Genomic DNA, 18,945 nt, shown 5'->3' with positions numbered 1-18,945 from the left:
ACTTTACACCCTTTGACCCACTTAGTGTGAAATGACCCCAAAGCAGAAAACCACTGTAAACACAGCCAGGTGTTAACTGTACAAATAACTCCTTGTATGAGTGCAGAAAAGGAAGGAAAATCACAATGTCGGACCCCGCGAGGCTTGGGTGCGAGGGCCTTGTCAGGAAGAAGGCAAAACGAAGGCCAGGGAGAGATAAGCAGTGCCACGGTAGCTCTTGCTTTCTTGATGCCAGAATGCCACGCTCCTTGCCCATCGTACAGTCAGTGGGCCACCTGTTCTGGGAGGCGAACCTGCAGCTGCTGACTGGCCATCTTCGCCTTCTGCCAAACGCTACGGTAGCTCAGCAAGGCCATCTGCAGAACACAAAGAAGAAGAAGAGTTGGTTTTTATATGCCCACTTTCTCTGCCATGTAAGGGAGAATCAAACCAGCTTACAATCACCTTCCCCTCCCCTCAACAGACACCCTGTGAGGTAGGTAAGGCTGAGAGAGAGTGACTAGCCCAAGGTCACCCAGCTGGCTTTGTGTGTAGGAGAGGGGAAACAAACCCAGTTCACCAGATTAGCCTCCGCTGCTCATGTGGAGGAGTGGGGAATCAAACCCGTTTCTCCAAATCAGACTCCACCGCACCAAACGAAAGGTGAAATATGAAGGCAGCATCCACTGGGCAGGAATCTCAGCCAACACTTACATTTAATTGATTATTTAATTTATACCTCACCTTTCTCCGCAGTGGGGGCTCAGCAGCTGACAATGATCTCCTCTCCTCCATTTTATCTTCACAACGACCATTCTGTGAGGTGGGTTTGGCCGAGTGTGCGTGACTGACCCAAGGTAACCCAGCAAGCTTCCGTGGCAGAGCCAGGATTCGAACCTGCGTCAGCCAGAACCTAGTCCAACCTTTCAACCACTACACTGTGCTGGCTTCCTGTGGCGAACTGATCCTTAGCATTAACAGAATGCCACTGGTGGCCCAACTATGGTGCTTCTAAGAAACACGCCCTGTCTCGAAAAACAATCCAATGAGGTGGGGGAAAGGAAGCACCTTTCCTTCAGCAGCTGCATTCCTGGAATTGCTTTGAAGAGGAGTATTCTATGTAGAAAACAAAGAGCCAGTGTGATGTAGCGGTTAAGGTGTCAGACTAGGACCTGGGAAACTCAGGTTCAAATCCCCACCCACGCCATGAAAGCTTGCTGGGTGACCATGGGCCAGTCACTCAGCCCTGACCCTGGCTAGTAATTGGATGGGAGACCTTCAAGGAATACCAGGGCCGTGACACGCAGGCAGGCAATGGCAAACCACTTTGAAACATCACTTGCCTTGAAAACCCTACAGGGTTGCCATAAGCCAGCTGTGACTTGATGGCAAAAAAAAAAAATCCTACGTAGAAACCCACTCCAGGCAGTTGTGATCCAGGTTGCTTTTTTCTCCCACGTGGCCCAGAAAATCTTAAGATCTCACACTACCCAGCAGCAGGAGCCCAAGATCACCTGGACCACAGGTAGCAAAGACCAGGGCCTGGGTTTCTAACTCAGCTAAGGCAATAGGGGCGTCCCTAGAAGTTGTCACCGTAAGCCTGCCTTCAGAGTTGCCCTGGCATGACGGCCTAAGTCTGCCTGGTGCCTTTGTTCCACATTATTCTTCTCTTCGGCAGTGCTGGGTCTGCCTCCATCCTCAAGAGAGAAACCACAAATGGGTTGAATTCAGCAGGATCACAGTATTACTGGCTGCCACAGTGGGAAGTCCCAAACACTTATGGTATCCCCCAGTTAATGCAGTGGGATATTCAGAGTTGCTCCTATAGGGTTAACGTTCCTTCTCCCCTTGCTTTCCTGTTAAAAACACCACTAGGCTTACAAATTTAATATAAAATAATACTATTAAAGCAAACTAAAAATGACAAAGCAGTAAAAAGCATAAACTGGAAATCAACAGAATACCATCCAAATTTGGTATTATTACAAGCACGGGTAAACAGGGTGAATGTAGCCTGGTATTTACAGTACAGTAAAGACGCCAAGCCCGACACGGATGGGTAGCCCGGTTTAATCAAATCTTGGAACCTAAGAAGGGTCAACCCCGGTTAGTACTTAGATGAGAGACTCCCAAGGAAGTCCAGAGTTGCTAGATGGAGGCAGGCAATAACAAACCACCTCTGCTCATCTCTTGCTCTGAAAACCCCACTGGGTTCGAAATGAGCCAGCTGCAACCTGATGGCACTTTCCACCAACAAAGAAGAGGAGTTGGTTTTTATATGCCGACTTTCTCCACCACTTAAGGAAGAATCAAACTGGCTTACAGTCAACCTTCCCCTCCCCACAACAGACACCCTGTGAGGTAGGTGGAGCTGAGAGAGCTCTAAGAGAGCTGTGACTAGCCCAAGGTCACCCAGCTGGCTTCATGTGGAGGAGTGGGGAAACCAACCCGCTTCACCAGATTAGCCTCCGCTGCTCATGTGGAGGAGTGGGGAGTCAAACCTGGTTCTCCAGATCAGACTCCACCACTCCAAACCACCGCTCTTAACCACTACACCACGCTGGCTCTCCCAAGCAAACATGTCTAGGGAGGATCTGCACAATATGGAAACTATCACAGAACAGGACCCCTTCTCTGGTGCTGGCAGGACCAGCCAGAGGAGAGCATCAGCTGTCGATGGACTCCACCACTCCAAACCACCGCTCTTAACCACTACACCACGCTGGCTCTCCAAAGCAAACATGTCTAGGGAAGATCTGCACAATATGGAAACTATCACAGAACAGGACCCCTTCTCTGGTGCTGGCAGGACCAGCCAGAGGAGAGCATCAGCTGTCGATGGGCAGGTTCAAGTGGGATGAGGCAGGCCTGTTTACGGATCAAAACCAGCATGTTCAATTTTGCCTGGAAGCGAGGGAAAGATGTGCTGCCTCTGCTCAAGGCAGCACATCCTTTCTAAGGCAGGGGTGCTGCCTCTGCTCAATTCCCTACAACTTTAATCCTAGCAACATTATGCCTGCATTGATTCCACTTGTGGTCCCTCCCTATGCATGTATTTTTTCCCGATACGGAACTTTGCCCCTCTTCAACTATCAGCACAGTGACACTCAGTTACATTGGACATCAGTACCAGAGACAGGACGGAGGCATAGTAATGTTGTGGTTAGCTGTGATTTGGCTATGTTTTTGAAAGCAACAACCTCGTGGCTGGATAACCATACCTGTGCAATTTCCACCTTCCTCTCCCAAATCTTGATGGTCTTTTCCATCTCATGGACTGCTATCTTCTCATGGACATAATCGAGGACAGGAGGCACTTTGTAGTAGGCTAGATGTTTCCTCAGTCTTTTATTTAAGATCTCCGCCTTCGTCCGCTCCTGAGAGAGAACAAAATGGCTTCGACCCAAAGCTCTTGCTTTGGCGCCTGCATTTTAACAGCAGCTTTGGGGCATGCGTAACTGAGGTTGGGAAAATGCTTGCAGGAGGAGCAGAACCATAATCTCCCTTTTACAGCAAACAGAAAAATGGAAGACGATCTGATAAGTTTGGCTCTCAGGTGGGTTCCTTCCTTAGGGGAAAGAGCCTACAGCTGAAAACTGGTTGGCCTCCTTCAGCTAGTGCTCAACACTGCACTTTGTTGACCCCTGAGCAGTAACCCATCCTCTGCTTAGGGTGTGGAAAGACATGGCTTCTTATTCAGAATGCACAACCCAAAGGAGTCAACTGGGCATCTGCTCCCTCTGTTGACCTTTTCCTAAAGGAGTCTCTGTCGCTTACCTTCTGATTCCCTCTTGGGTTGAAACCATCTCCACAGAGCTTTTTGCAAACGTGATGAACAGGAAAGTTAACGTACACCAACTCTAATATTTTGATTTCCTGGTGAGGCCAGTAAGCAAGCAAAATTGGGGAGGGGCAGTGGCTTAATGGTAGAGCATCTGCTTGGCATGCAGAAGGTCCCAGGTTCAATCCCCGGCATCTCCAGTTAAAGGGACTAGGCAAGTAGGTGATGTGAAAGACCTCTGCCTGAGACCCTGGAGAGCTGCTGCTGGTCTGAGTAGACAATACTGACTTTGATGGACCAAGGATCTGATTCAGTATAAGGTAGCTTCATATGTTCAAAGTTGTTCTAGGCAATGCCAAGGTTTCACTTTAGTAATTTTTCTACTAGAACATGTTTGATGTATACTCTGACCAAGTAAGGGCCAGATAAACGTCTGGAAACAGCAAAATGCAAACAAACATTAAGCCAGTGAACTGGATGCTAATCACACTTGCAAATCTGTACTTCTCATATATTTATGTATTTAGAACATTTATATTCCACCTTATCTCTTCAGAATCAAAGCTGGTAACCCAATGCAACACCAGGTTTCAGGGACACAAAACACAACAGTCTTAGTTAACAAGACTTTTTAAAAGTGCACAGATTAAAAATACATTGAATTAAAAAGCACAGATTACAGATTTAAAAGCACAGAGTTAAAAATAACATTAATAAAATAACACGGAATCAAGAACACATGAAACAAAAAAGGAACGCGGTCAAATCTGCCAAAACAGCTTACCCTCCACCAGATGCTCTCTGGAGTAAACTATCTAATGAAATGAGGGAAGGCCACTCCAAGGGGCTGGGCGACCCACAGGAAAAGCCTGTGACCCGGCTGTTGCTGTATGGAAAGTCCTAAGGGAGGTCTCCACAAGGAGAAGGTCTGAAGAATGCAGCTGGCACGTGGATGCACAACCTCATGGAGCTCAAACTGCTGCTGCTGTAAACCAGCACGAGACTGAGTTGGAAGCAGGAGCTTGCCAGGCAGCGAGTCTTGCTCTGGGCACCTCTGTCTAGACTTTTAAATACAGGGCTACTTCCCTTAGTATCGATTAAGAGATATCCCCAAAAATCTGAGAACTGGCTTGACATCACACATGCCTGCCTTGGTTCCTACCTCCTCGACAACGATGAATTCCCGCTCAATTTTTTCCAATGACTCCTTTCTCTGATTGATGTCTTTCACCAAGCGGGCAGCCATTGCCATCGCGGTGTGTAGCTTCCTCTGAAATACAACAACATGAATTGAGCAGAAGGGAAATTCTGAACCAGGGGATCCTTGCTGAGCTTTCATAGAAATCAATAATGTCCCCAGATCATATGCAAAGGGGTCATAAGAACATAAGAAAGGCCCTGCTGGGTCAGACCAAGGCCCATCAAGTCCAACACTCTGTTCACCCAGTGGCCAACCAGGTGCCTCTAGGAAGCCACTAACAAGACGAGTGCAGCAGCACCATCCTGCCTGTGTTCCACCGCATGCTCCTCTGATACTAGAGAGAATAGGCATGCAGCATGACTAGTATCCATTTTAACTAATAGCCATGAATACCCCTTTCCTCCATGAATATATCCACTCCCCTCTTAAAGCCTTCCAAGTTGGCAGCCATCACATCCTGGGGCAGAGAGTTCCACAATATAACTATGCGTTGTGTGAAAAAATACTTCCTTTTATCTGTTTTGAATCTGTCACCCTCTAGCTTCAACAGATGACCCCGCGTTCTAGTATTATGGGAGAGGGAGAAAAATTTCTCCCTGTCCACTCTCTCCAAACCATGCATAATTTCATCCTTTAGCAGCTGTACTTAAGAGGGTGTTACAGCATTTTCAGCTAGTCATCAAGGAGGGAGAAAAACTACATCTGGTGCAGTCCTCTCTGCTACATAAGAATGGAAGGAACTGGAAACCCCTGATCTTCGCATCTGGCTTACCGTGCAACGACCACCTACACCAAAAAGCAGTACCATGTCAGCAGTAGGGGAAAGTTCAGGAAGCAAAACCAACTCTGGAATCAGTGATGGAAGAAAGTCTGAGAGACAGGACCAGTGCAAAAGGAGGGGAGGCACCTCCATTTTCTCCTCATTATTGAACTGGTCCTGCCTCCCAGGCCTTATGAAGTAGGTTAGGGCTAAGACCATGTGACTGGCCCAAGGTCACCCAGCAAGCTTCCATGGCAGAGTCAGAATTTGAACCTGGGTTTCCCAGATCCTTGTCTAACACTCTAACCACTACATCACACCGGCTCTCAGGCAGAGGACCACTATACATGCCTAACAGCTCTTGAAGGCCCCTGGGGCCCATGGCTATGCTCCTTCAGGGAGCAACCCTGGCAGCCAGAAGAAAGTACAGAATACAGCTGGAGAGACAGCGGCTCCAAACACTGAGGGATGAAGGGCTGTTCCTTGGCTGGCAGTAGAGCAGAGCTCATGGCTACACCCCTAATGTTTGGTGCAGATGGAAGCCTCTGATTTGGGTGTGTGTGTGTGTGGGGGGGGATTCTTCCAGCTGTCATCTTAAGCTGGGTCTCTAGAGCCAGAGGGCAGGAGTGAGCTGAAATCTCAGTTCAGTTTACTTTGTAGCAGCTGAGGATCTGGAGGGCGTTGCCCGCAGTCATCTTCTGCCGCAGTAGGTCCTGGTTCCGCTCCTCAATTTTCTCCAGGAACTGGGCGTTCTCAATCTTCAGCTGCTGGAAATCAACCTCGTGAAGTGCCTCCCCAAGCTCTTCCTTCTGCAAAACAACCAAGAATACTGACGGTCACTGACTGAGCAAGCCAAGTACCAGCAGGCCTCTGCCTCTTAAACAAGCCCTTTAAGGACTTTGGGGCCTGTTTAATGCAGGCTACAGGAAACCCCAGACCCCTGGAACACAAACTACAGACTTGACAAGCCGCAGTTCTGCTGTGTTTTACTTTGTCACCCTGTCTCGGCAGAAGAGACTGAAGAACAAGTAACTTAGTTCAGCAAAAACAAGAGGAAACGCAATGCTTTGGATCAACAAACACATAGAGGCAGAGAGGACTGGAGCCGTTTAGACTGGCGATCAGAAAATGATCCCAAAGTGTTGAGAAGTAGGCCACAGCTTAATTTTCTTACTACTACTACCATAATGAAGTAAATCCAAAACCAATTGTCCAGGCAAACGAGGTATACTATAATAAGGAAATTAACCGAAGCTACTGAGAGGCCAAAGTCCCCACCCCTAAGAGGAAGCTGGCCCGCTGCATCTCTGTGCTTGCTTGCTTCCAATCGACTTTCCCCTGATGGGTAATTCTGCCCCATTTCTACATGAGGAATGATTGAAGCAATCTTTTCTGGATCACCCATCAGAGGAGGGTGCTTGTTGTGCCTCTGTATGAGTCACTACTCTGACCTTGCCTCTTTCCATCTGGGAGTTAAGCTCAGAACAGTGACTGCAGTAACACAGAAGACGGGCAATTAAAAAAAAAAAACCTCTCAGCACAATCTGAAAGTAATAATTTTTAGATGGAAGAGTAAAAAATGTCTTCCAGGTTTGATTCAGGAAAAATATGCATCTCAGCTGTTGGGAGGGAATACGGCAATATCCAGCTGAGGGGGGAACATCTTGGAGGTGGCAGCCTGGTTTTGGGAAGCAGCTATGCAATACTCGGGTCATAGGCATGATCCATTAGAATCTCTGCGACACTCACTTCGTGGAAAAGGTGCCATGAGAATACTGACAGTCAGGGGAAATTGAAGGAGCCAGGAATGGCTCAGTGGGATGTATCGGACTTGGATCTGCTGAGCCCCTGGTGGCCTTGGCAAGGTATAAAAAGAAGAGGAGGAAAAGTTGGCTTTTATATGACGACTTTCTTTACCACTTAAGGAAGAATCAAACCGGCTTACAATCACCTTCCCTTCCCCTTCCCACAACAGACACCCTGTGAGGTAGGTGGGGCTGAGAGAGCTGTAAGAGAGCTGTGACTACGGTCACCCAAATGGCTTCGTGTGTAGGAGTGGGGAAACAAATTCAGTTCACCAGATGAGCCTCCGCCACTCATGTGGAGGAGGGGAATCAAACCCGGTTCTCCAGATCAGAGTCCACCGCTCCAAACCACCGCTCTTAACCACTACACCAAGCTGGCTCTCTCTTCTTGCTGCTGATGTGCAAGATGAAGACCAAAAAGCACTCTACACACTCCTGCCTCCTTTGCTAGAGCCTCCCAGGGTCACCTGTACTAGATGGGACCCTTGGCCATGAGAAGTGATGGGAACCTACACAGCAAGATGCAAGCACAACATATTCTGTAACTTCACAGCCGATGCCTGAGCTGTACATCACTGTGGCTCAGAGGTAGTGTCTGCTGAACAGTTTTTCTCCCACCTACCACATTTTATCTCACCCTCCCTGCAATGAGCTCACTATCCCACCCACCCCCCATTTTTATCCTCACTGTAGCCCAGTGAGGCAAGTTTAAGTGGGAAAGAATTACTGACCCCAGGTCTCCCAGTGAAATTCATGGCTGGCTGAGTGGGGACTGGAACTCGGATTCCCTATGGACCTTGTTGGGCACTCTATCGACTGTGTCATAAGAACATAAGAGACCAGCTGGATCAGACCAGAGGTCCATCTAGTCCAGAATCTGTCTCACACACAGGCCGACCACCGTGGCCAACCAGTTACTCTGGAGAGCCAACAAACAGCGCACAGAGGCCTCCTAGCACTGGGATTCAGAGGTTTACTACTTCTGAACGTGGAGGTTCCCTTCATCAAACTGGCACTACTATCAGACACTAAAGTATCTGATAAAATCTGTTTGGGGTCAATTGTCACATTTGCGGTTGGGAAGGGATTTTCCCCCAGAGCATATTGGCTGGAAACTCTTGCAGATGTTGCCATTCCCTGTTACTGTGTCTTGGCTTATTTGCCTGAGTCATCTGAGCACAGAACCTTCTCTTTACTTCTGGTACCCCCTGGCACACTTAGAACCAACGACTTTGGCTTCTTCTAAGGTGATAATTCCAATGCCCCAGTTACAGAGACGGTCTTAATTAACGAAACATTAAAATAAAACCCATGAACGCACATGAAGCTGCCTTATACTGAATCAGACCCTTGGTCCATCAAAGTCAGTATTGCCTACTCAGACTGGCAGCGGCTCTCCAGGGTCTCAGACAGGGGTCTTTCACATCACCTACATGCCTAGTCTCTTTAACTGGAGATGCCGGGGATTGAACCAGGGACCTTCTGCATGCCAAGCAGATGCTGTACCATTGAGCCACTGAGCCACAACAATGGCACATTCATGGTAGGATTCCATAACTTGGTCAGACCTGTCAAGCCGCACTTTCCAAAGCATCACATAACAGGTGCATTTATACCTGCTTGAGCTGCAGCTGCATTTTCTTCTTCTGGACTTTCATGGAATCGTTTTTCAAGCGGATCTTCTCCTTCAGGACATCCTGAAAAAAGAAAAGTCACTGAAACCCTCTCTCAGTACTTGCAGGTGCAGGTTGACTGCGGGACAGATTTTTGCATAACATTTTGGGTTCCCGCCCCAAATGACACTCAAACTCCACAGGCCTGTTTAACAACACCTGCAGATATTGCACTTATCATTTGAGGCACTATCAACCCCCTGTCCCTTTTAGACATATATTTTTCTGCACACCTCGGCACTCCCGGGATTTGTAGAACTGTAGCTGGGGAAGACCCACCAAGAGATGGATTGACTCAATAAAGGAAGCCACAGCTTTCAATTTGCAAGATCTGAGCAAGGCTGTCAAAGATAGGACATTCTGGAAGACACTGATTCATTGATTCTGCCATGAGTCGGAAGCGTCTTGATGGCACTTAACACACACAACTGTGGCTGGTCCTGCTGTGCAGATTTTTTGATCTGCATTGGGCTAAACCTTGGCTATTAGATATAAAGAAATTAAATTACACTTTCTCTCATGCAAGGACTGTCCAAAGAGCCCATTGGTTATTGAACATAACAATTACTGATATTGCCTCATATAAATAAAATAAATCCATGTTAAGCCTATATAGCCAACAAACAATGATTAAAGAGCATTTGACCCTACCAATTAAACATTTAATTACGTAACAGTAAAGACAATTTTCCGTTTTTTTTTTTGCCTCTGAGGCCTCCGTCCCCTCACGTTCTCAAAAAGATATGGCAAGAACCAAATCAACTACACTTCCAAGGCAAGTTTAAGCAAAATGCTAAGTATTGAGAAGTAGTATCCTGAAGGGGCCACAACTTAAAAGGCCCCAGCTCAAATTTTAATTTCACACCTTGATGGGAAAGGACTTTGCACCAGAAACTGCAAGAAACTTCCTTGTTGGTTAATATCTTCCAGCCAGAGGCTGTTTGAACACAGGTGGGGAAGGGGCCTTGAAAACCTTTCAAAGCTGCTCACAGAAACAGAAAAAGATCAGCTTTGCACGTAACCTAAATTTCCAGCATTCAACTGAAAACCACCACCCGTCTACAGATGCAGAAAAGCTCCTCTCCATCTTAAATTTACAACAAAATAAAGTGTTAGGGCCTATCTCCTCGGCACTGCTCATCCAGATGTCATAGGTCTGAGCTACTGGACCCTGGCAATCCGTCAGTGCATTTTCTAGCTCAAGATCTGAGGTGATTTGGAAGTTAGGTGATTGCGACTAACTCTACGAGCTCCCACCCTTCAAAAGAGGGGGAGGCCAATTCCATCCCTTTCCTCTCAGGTCCGCACCCCATTTCTGAGTACCAAGACGGCCCTAGTTTAACAGTAACCCGATGGCTGCAAGAGGGTTTTGCCTGTCTCCACCTCACAGACATCAATGGAACCATTTATGAGAGAAAAATGAGGTGGGGGAAAGCCAAATTATTCCACTGACCCTGGAGCGGATCTTCTCTTCCATGTATCTCAGCACCTTATCGGAAGCTATGACACTTCCTTTCTTCTTGGTTATAGTTTTGACTATGTCTCTTTCAAAGTCTACTATGGCTTTCTTGATGTCAACTATGCGAATGTCTGTTTCTTCCAGGACGGCCTGCAGAATTCAAATCACATTGTTAAATACCAACATATCACTTTTTGCTCATTTTCTTGGGAGAAGCTACAATCACATGGATCAGGAAGCTGAGCCAGAAGCAAGCAGCTCTTGGACGCATATAGAAGAAGAAGAGCTGATTCTTATATGCTGGTTTTCTCTACCTTTTAAGGAGAATCAAACCAGCTTACAATCTTCTTCTCTTCCTCTCCCTACAACAGACACCCTGTGAGGTAGGTGGGGCTGAGAAAGCTCTAAGAGAGCTGTGACTAGCCCAAAGTCACCCAGCAGGCTTCATGTGTAGAAGTGGTTCTCCAGATTAGAGTCCACCACTCTTAACCACTACGCCATGCTGGCTCTTGATATAGTGTGCCAATACAGTGGCACCTATTTACAGTCATCTCTACCTCTGATTTAAAGAAGCAGATGGAGAAAGCCAGTATTTATCTGTGCCACCGGTGACCTAAGTTCCTTCAGTGAACTTAGAAGGGCATAATGCTGTTTAGGATGCCAATGTTAATCACCTTTCAGTCAGCCCTGTAATCTTGCCCATGATCATGGAGCTGACGGCCCACAGGCGATACAAGGGGCAGTAAGAAGGCCAGATTGAAAGGCAGGAAACTTATTAAATACTGGGGTCGCCCAGGTTCTTCTTCTGGGAGTTTGTGTGAGCAAGCAACAGTACAAGCATCATTAAACAGTGGTTAACTTTATGGGTGCTGTTTCTATGGGAGCGTCCCAAGCAGGTCTCAAAAGTCAGTCCCATTTCATTCAATGGGGCTTACCCTAAAAAGCATTCTTAGGACTGCAGCCTCTGTCAACATGGCAGGAAGAAAGAAAGAAAGAAAGAAAGAAAGAAAGAAAGAAAGAAAGAAAGAAAGAAAGAAAGAAAGAAAGAAAGAAAGAAAGAAAGAAAGAAAGAAAGAAAGAATCTGCAGATACTGTTTCTAGGTCCACGTACCCCAAAAGGAGCCCTTTTCTGTCAGCACTAACAGGTATTCTGATCTACTTTAACATATAAAAAAGAAGAGCAAAACCACCCAGCAGCTTGGATAATAATGTCAAAGCTAATCTTGTTGACTTCCTGAAGGAGACTGTTTGGCACGCTGCGAGAAGCCACGCGACTCCCCGATCAATAGCCATCGACTGGATCTTTGAAATGACACATCCTTTCCAGAATGAAGACAGCAGTGCCTTTCAGTGTCCATGAATGGCTGCCTAAAACTCTTCCCTCTCTGTGTTTGTGGATTCAAAGGATGAGTACTAAATCCCAGAAAAAAATAAGGGACTTTCAAAGCCTTACCTTTTAATGTGTTTTTATAAGTCATGCTTACTTGAAAGGGAAAAATATATAAAGACTATCTACAAGCTCAGTTAACTGAAGCTCTTTTCTGGCCTTAAGCTCCATTGGTACCGAGCCTGCCTCATCAGACACAGCAGCAGCTGCGTGGCCAGAAATGGCAAACCCCTGATGTTAGTGCATCTGCCCTCAAGTGAAGACAGAATAAAGAGGAATATAGTACAACCCAAATGCACACAGACAGCTATACCAGGTAGTTTTGCAAAATCCGTTCTGAGTTCTCCTTCATTCGCTGAATGTCATCCTTGGCCTCCTCCAGCTCCCGTTGTGCTAAGTCGCACTTCTGCTCCACGGTCAAGCACACCAGTCGATCTGCTGTTATGCGGGATTTAGATTTGCGCCTGCTGCGTGGCTGCAATCCAAAAGGAAAGCAAGGAACAGCATAAAGGTCTAGTGCCGAAGTCACACAGAATGCGCTTGCTGAACAATGTCATTTTGAGGCTTTTGTGGTTGGACGTTAAAGGGTCATTAAGAGGTGTTGGACAGGACTTGTGGTTGACTGGATGCAATGATGACTTGGTAGTATCAGAGGAGGTGAACTAGTTAATGTGTTGGACTGGCATTGGGAGAACTTAGGTTCAAATCTCCACTCAGCTAAGCCCATTGGGTGACCTTGGGCCCATCTCATTCTTAGATCCTGGGCTGGATTGGCATAAGGGAAAAAAATGGGGTATGAAGAACCATATATGCCACCATTAGCGCATTGAAGAAAGGACAAATAGATTGATATGACTGACTGACAGCTAGCTGCGTAAAATGCAGATGTTAAGGCAGCAATAAGAGCACATGATCGGCTGCTAATTGCAAACAGCCTGTATGCTTTTCTCTTGTTTCTTACTATTTCCAGATTCTCTGGGAAACAAGAAATAATCATACAGTGCAAATTAGGAGCTAAGAGAAATGTCTCTAATGATTTTGATTCTGGGAAGGAACTGAAAAAAATATTAGGTGAAATGATGACCACTGTAACCAAACTGAGAGAGTGAATAAAATATTTCAGGATTAAATGGATGGAGTTAAACAGACAATCTCAGAATTGGGTGCGGGGGGTGGGGAACCAAAGCAAGATGAGCATGCATGAGTCAGACCTGCAGCTTTGCAGAGATCGGGGAGAAAAGCAGCAAGATCCATTTAGTAACCACCCTCAAAGCTACAAAAATCCTGTGTTACAATAATAGGAATATCAATCCCTGCCAAACAACCCTGTTGCTTACAAATGGTGCTTGCTCTGAATCCAGTGAAGAGCCACGTCTTTCCTGCACCAAGTGGCTTTCCCTTGGCTCCATCCGACTGAAAAATTTCTCAAACATGGCTGCCTCCAGTTTGAGCGTGGCATTGGCATGGCTGAAAGGAAATGACAGTTTATGTGAAGAACTTAGCTGTCTGTATACATTGTGTGATTTTACAGATACATGAGTGCTCTGTGGTTCAAACCAGAGGGATGCCAATGGTGTTCAAAAATCCTCAAGTGGCACACACAATGCCTTCCAAGGTATTCCGCTCCTTAGGGTAAAGGTAGTCCCCTGTGCAAGCACCGGGTCATTATTGACCCATGGGGTGATGTCACATCCCGACATTTACTAGGCAGACTTTGTTTACGGGGTGGTTTGCCAGTGCCTTCCCCAGTCGTCTACACTTTACCCCCGGTAAGCTGGGTCCTCATTTTACCGACCTCGGAAGGATGGACGGCTGAGTCATCCTTGAGCCAGCTACTTGAAACCGACTTCCATCGGGATTGAACTCAGGTCGTGAGCAGAGCTTGGACTGCAGTACTGCAGCTTACCACTCTGTACCACGGGCAGTGGTGGACTGGGTCTAAAAATATTGGTTGCCAGGAGACAAAGGGGGCCCACCCACAACTATAAGGCTATCATTTAATTTTTTGAAGAAATAAATAAAATGTTCAAAAAATACATAAGTGGAAAAAAGGTACAATTAAAATTTTTGTGAAATAATTTTTTTAGTAATTACAGTGTACACATATTGTACATATTACTGGTAGTATACAGTAGATACTAAATGTAAATACAGATTGTTATAACTGAATTTTTAAATTATTTTTTAAATTTTAAATAAATAATTTTAAATAAATCAATTATATTTTCAAACTAGTAAAAGGTCATTAACATTTTTAACATATTGTATAATTTTTAAGGGGTCCCACTTCATCAGGGGCCCACAGGGCCCACTTGCCATTGGGCAAGCTGACACCCTGGCCAGTCCGCCACTGGCCACGGGGACCTCCTTAGTGCAGCCATTATACCATAACAGCTTTGGGAGCACATTCGGGCTAGTAATGTAGGATATAAATTTTACCTGGGTTCACTAGGATGTTCCTTTAAATCCCCTAAATGGTTTTAGAGAAATACTAAAAATGGCAAGGCCTTCCCCTGATTTTTCTCCATCTTTGAAATATTTAAACATAAGAGCCTTCCTCAGTGTACTTTTGTCTAGGCCAGGATACAGAATGGGGCCACAGATTTTTCCCTTCCAATCCCTGAAACAAGGACTTGCCACGCAGATGTAATATTTGTTTTTCAGTTTTCAGTCAGTACATAAAAAGCACAAGGAGAATGGTTTACATTAATCTATAATTATAATTGGTATAACAATTAAAAACAGGATGTAACATTTGTTGTGAATTCTTGTTTTGCTTCAATCAGTAGGGTTGCCAGCATCCAGGTACTAGCTGGAGATCTCTTGCTATTACAACTGACCTCTAGCCAATAGAGATCAGTTCACCTGGAGAAAATGGCCACTTTGGCAATTGGACTCTATAGCATTGAAGTCCCTTCCCTCCCCAAACCCTTCCCTCTTCAGGCTCCGCCCCAAAAACCTCCCGCCGGTGGCAAAGAGAGACCTGGCAACCCTATCAATCAGTGAGGATCTCTTTTGTGGCATCCTTTTTTTCTCCTCTCGATGATTTAAAAAGGTAAAGGTCCCCTGTGCAAGCACTGGGTCATTCCTGACCCATGGGGTGATGTCACATCTCGACATTTACTAGGTAGACTTTGTTTACGGGGTGGTTTGCCAGTGCCTTCCCAAGTCATCTTCCCTTTACCCCCACCAAGCTGGGTACTCATTTTGATGATTTAGATAATGTTAAAATTGTAAGTATGTCACATAAGAGCTCTCTTTCACTGGCTTGGTGGAAACCTGCTCTGCATTCTCATTATATTATTCTCATTATATAATCTCATTATTTATATATTCTCATTATATAAAGATGAGGTTTCAACATCCCCATTTTAATCAATGGGAAGTAAAGTATGGGCCAGCTGTGCCCCAGATGGAAGCAGAGTAGAGCCTGCCGCCTAAGAGTAAAATGGCCATCACTGGCAGCCAGTGCATGCTTATGATTGTGAGACAGAGGGAAGGAGAGGTGCTGTTATGCCTTTCTTTGTGAAAGGAACAGGACGCGGCTGCTGTTTGTGTATTGAGTACCAGTGTGGCGCTACTGTATTCGAGAACAGATGAGGTGTGTGCATGACAACTACATATGTGTACGAGACGGAGGAGGAAGAAGAGTTGGTTTTTATATGCCAACTTTATCACTTAAAGGGAGACTCAAACTGGCTTACAATCACCTTCCCTTCCCCACAACAGACACCCTGTGAGGTAGGTGGGGCTGAGAGAGCTCTAACAAAGCTGTAACTTGCCCAAGGTCACCCAGCTGGCTTCATGTGTAGGAGAGAGGAAACAAATTTACTTCACCAGATTAGCCTCCGCCGCTCATGTGGAGGAGTGGGGAATCAAACCTGGTTCTCCAGATCAGAGTCCACCGCTCCAAACCTCCGCTCTTAACCACGACACCACGCTGTGTAGTGAGATGGACGCTGTGTGTCTGCTTGTGTCAGTGTGTATGGGAGAATTCGCTTCAAGTGCCTCTCTCTGTTCCTTATATGTAAAATGCATAAGTGTTTTCTAGTGCTTGGTCATATCAAGATCATATGAAAGTCAGACCAACTAGTCCGTCTAGACAGCCCCAGTATTGTCAGCTCTGATTGGCAAAGGATCCCGAGAGTCTGCTGGCATAGATAAGGATGCCAGTCTTGGCACCAATACTTAATGACAGATCCCAAGAGCCGGGGTGCCACAACGCCCACAAATTTCATGGGGGTGCCTAGTATTTTCAGCAATGAATTGTGGGCTGGCTCTGAAAGCAAAAAGAAAATCTGTCAAGGCCTGACTTAATCCTTGCCTTTTTGTAATTTGTCTTTTCAAGCAATCGGCTCTGAATCAGTTTTGATATCTCTGCCAGGGATTCACTTGTTTTGCAGTCTGCGATAGCAGTGATGGATTATAAACCAGGCTTGTAGTGACCTACTCTGATAAGTACATGCCTGGACTTCATTATATGCCTGCAGCATTTCTGGGAGAAATTATGAAGGTAATAAAGTGGACCTCCTTCTAACACTGAAGGTCAAAGTTGCTCACACCACCTCAAAGCACAGTATGAATTCCAACCAGTATAAAGCACAGTATGAATTCCAACCATTTAGCTCCCATTCCTGAATGGCTCATGGAACCCAACAAATTTCTTTTTTGAAAAACAAGGAATTCTGTGACTCAAGTCTGATTTAAAATGATGCTGGCTGAGGCAAAAAGAACTGGCCCTTGACACTCTGAAGTCACCCAGCACCCGAGCAGTTACCAGCGTGGTGTAGTGGTTAAGAGCGGTGGTTTGGAGTGATGGACTCTAATCTTCTAGAGAACCAGGTTAGATTCCTCACTCCTCCACAAGAACGGTGGATGTTAATCTGGTGAACTGGGTTGTTTTCCCCACTCCTACACACAAAGCCAGACATTAGGCTAGTCACAGCTCTTTAGAGCTCTCTCAGCCCCACCTACCTCACAGGGTATCTGTTGTGAGGAAGGGAAGGGAAGGTGATTGTAAGCTGGTTTGAGTCTCCCTTAAGTGGTAGAGAAAGTCGGCATAGAAAAACCAACTCTTCTTCAACCTGTCCAAAGAAGAGACACAGGTAACTCTGCTTAAATGAGAGTAAGTGTGCCAAGTTGCGTTTGCCTTAGCCAGTACCACATTTCAGCTAAGTTTCACAACTTTGTCTCTGTATAAAGGGACACTTTCCCTTAATTACTGAGCCATGACTTTCTTCCTCAGCAGTTGTATGCAATATGGAAATTGCCCTAGTTGCCAGAACATTCCCCCGCACTTCCAATACATCCCAGCGTGATGCTGCTCTCTCTAAGTAAGCTGGAAACATATTGAGGAACCCAGTGTGCAGTAATGGTTAAAACTGGGATCAGGAGCACCCAGGTTGAAATCCCCACTTTACTATGAAGGTTGGTGGGTGATCCTGGACTAGTCACTCTCCCTCCACCTCAGCTACCTCACACGGTTGTTTTGAGAATACAACGGGGAAAGGGAGAGCCATGTGTGACAGGTGGGTAAGATGCATCATACAAACAGAGAGAGATAGGAGGTAACAGTGCGCAGGTGGGAGATAAACGTGGTAGATAGAGAACAGCGTGTTATAACAGTGTATTTTAACTAATGTAAGCCAACCTGAGCCTGGCCTTGGTTGGGATAGGGCAGGTTAAAAATATAATAAACAAAACTAAATGAGCGGAAGGAAGTGTACTGGAGAGAGCAAGAGAGGTAAGAATGTACTAGCTAGCCAGAAGCAGAGGTGCCCAATAGCCAGGGCCAACAGACTTGGAGAAAAATGTCCCGTCCCTTTAGAATGTGTGGATTTAAAAAACTTACTATTGACTCATTTACAGTGGGTCGCCGTGTTAGTCTGTCTGCAGTGGCAGAAAAGAGCAAGAGTCCAGTAGCACCTGAAAGACTAACAAAAATGTTTTCTGGCAGGGTATGAGCTTTCGTGAGCCACAGCTCACTTCTTCAGATCTGAAGAAGTGAGCTGTGGCTCACGAAAGCTCATACCCTGCCAGAAAACATTTTTGTTAGTCTTTCAGGTGCTACTGGACTCTTGCTCTTTTCTACTACTATTGACTCATTTGTAAGTGCACAAAGTGCCGTCCAGTTGCAGCTGACTTATGGCGACACTTTATGGGGTTTTCAAGGCAAGAGACGTAACAGAGGTGGTTTGCCATTGTCTTATTCCTTGGTGGTCTCCCATCCCAATACTAACCAGGAGTGACTCTGCTTCGTTTCCGAGATCGGGCTAGCCTGGGCTATACAGGTGAAGGGACCCAAAGATTCTTACATTGTCCTCAATTGTATCCTCACAACAACCCTATGAGGTAGGCTGGGCTGAGAGTCGTGCGACTGGCCCAAGGTCGCCCAGTAACTTTCCTTGGGCAGAGTCCTAGTGCAACACGTTGGAAATGGACAGCTGAACCTTTTTGTTGGCATGGAAGTCAATAACACCCCCCCCTCCGCCGCCCACCTCAGCTCTTGCACCACACTGCGGAGCTCGGGCAGGGAGAGCGGGGCCAAGTCGTGCTGGAGGTCCTCGCCCAACTCCTTCGACTCCCACGTGTGGACGCTTCCGCGCTCCGACTCGTCGTCCGTCGTTGTCGGGCGGACATCCATCTTTCATGCGCGCCTTCGGAGGGCGCCCGTTTCCGTCACGCGTCTGGCGCGTTCAGACGTTCGGGAGGTGGTGGAAGCGACGCGGAGAAGGGTCCGATGGGAACGGCCAATCGAAGCGTTGCCATGGCGCCGGCCGGTGAGCGCGCGGAGGGTCGGTTGCGCGCGCAATCCGGAGCCGCCCCCCCGGCGCTGAAAGGGTGGGTGAGTTGGTTGCGCGCGCAGGCCGGAGGAGTCTTTTTTTTTTTTTTTTTGACGCT

General features: G+C 46.5%; 1 protein-coding gene across 1 annotated transcript; it reads right to left on the bottom strand.

Annotated features, from left to right (window-relative positions):
* Positions 1-250: 250 nt before the first annotated feature.
* On the bottom strand, positions 251-18,688 carry CCDC113 (coiled-coil domain containing 113). The gene is made up of 9 exons (XM_056862260.1): positions 18,543-18,688; positions 13,383-13,512; positions 12,359-12,520; positions 10,653-10,808; positions 9,143-9,223; positions 6,375-6,530; positions 4,923-5,030; positions 3,201-3,356; positions 251-356 (listed from the first exon to the last, which is right to left on the bottom strand). Exons 1-9 carry the CDS (start codon positions 18,686-18,688, stop codon positions 264-266), a joined length of 1,188 nt encoding a protein of 395 aa, XP_056718238.1. The 3' UTR covers positions 251-263.
* Positions 18,689-18,945: the final 257 nt, after the last annotated feature.

Source organism: Euleptes europaea, chromosome 17, assembly GCF_029931775.1.
Source record: "Euleptes europaea isolate rEulEur1 chromosome 17, rEulEur1.hap1, whole genome shotgun sequence".
Classification (NCBI taxonomy): Eukaryota; Metazoa; Chordata; class Lepidosauria; order Squamata; family Sphaerodactylidae; genus Euleptes; species Euleptes europaea.
The sequence above is the reverse complement of the archived record's forward strand: the minus strand, read 5'-3'. Positions and strand labels throughout refer to the sequence as shown.

Excerpts from the sequence above, each read along its gene's own strand:
- CCDC113 (XM_056862260.1), bottom strand. The coding sequence starts at position 18,688 with ATGGATGTCCGCCCGACAACGACGGACGACGAGTCGGAGCGCGGAAGC. Across the intron at positions 5,031-6,374 it reads AGATCCTCAGCTGCTACAAA|AGGAAGCTACACACCGCGAT; the intron begins GTAAACTGAACT and ends GTTGTATTTCAG. Across the intron at positions 3,357-4,922 it reads AATTCATCGTTGTCGAGGAG|GAGCGGACGAAGGCGGAGAT; the intron begins GTAGGAACCAAG and ends GTTCTCTCTCAG.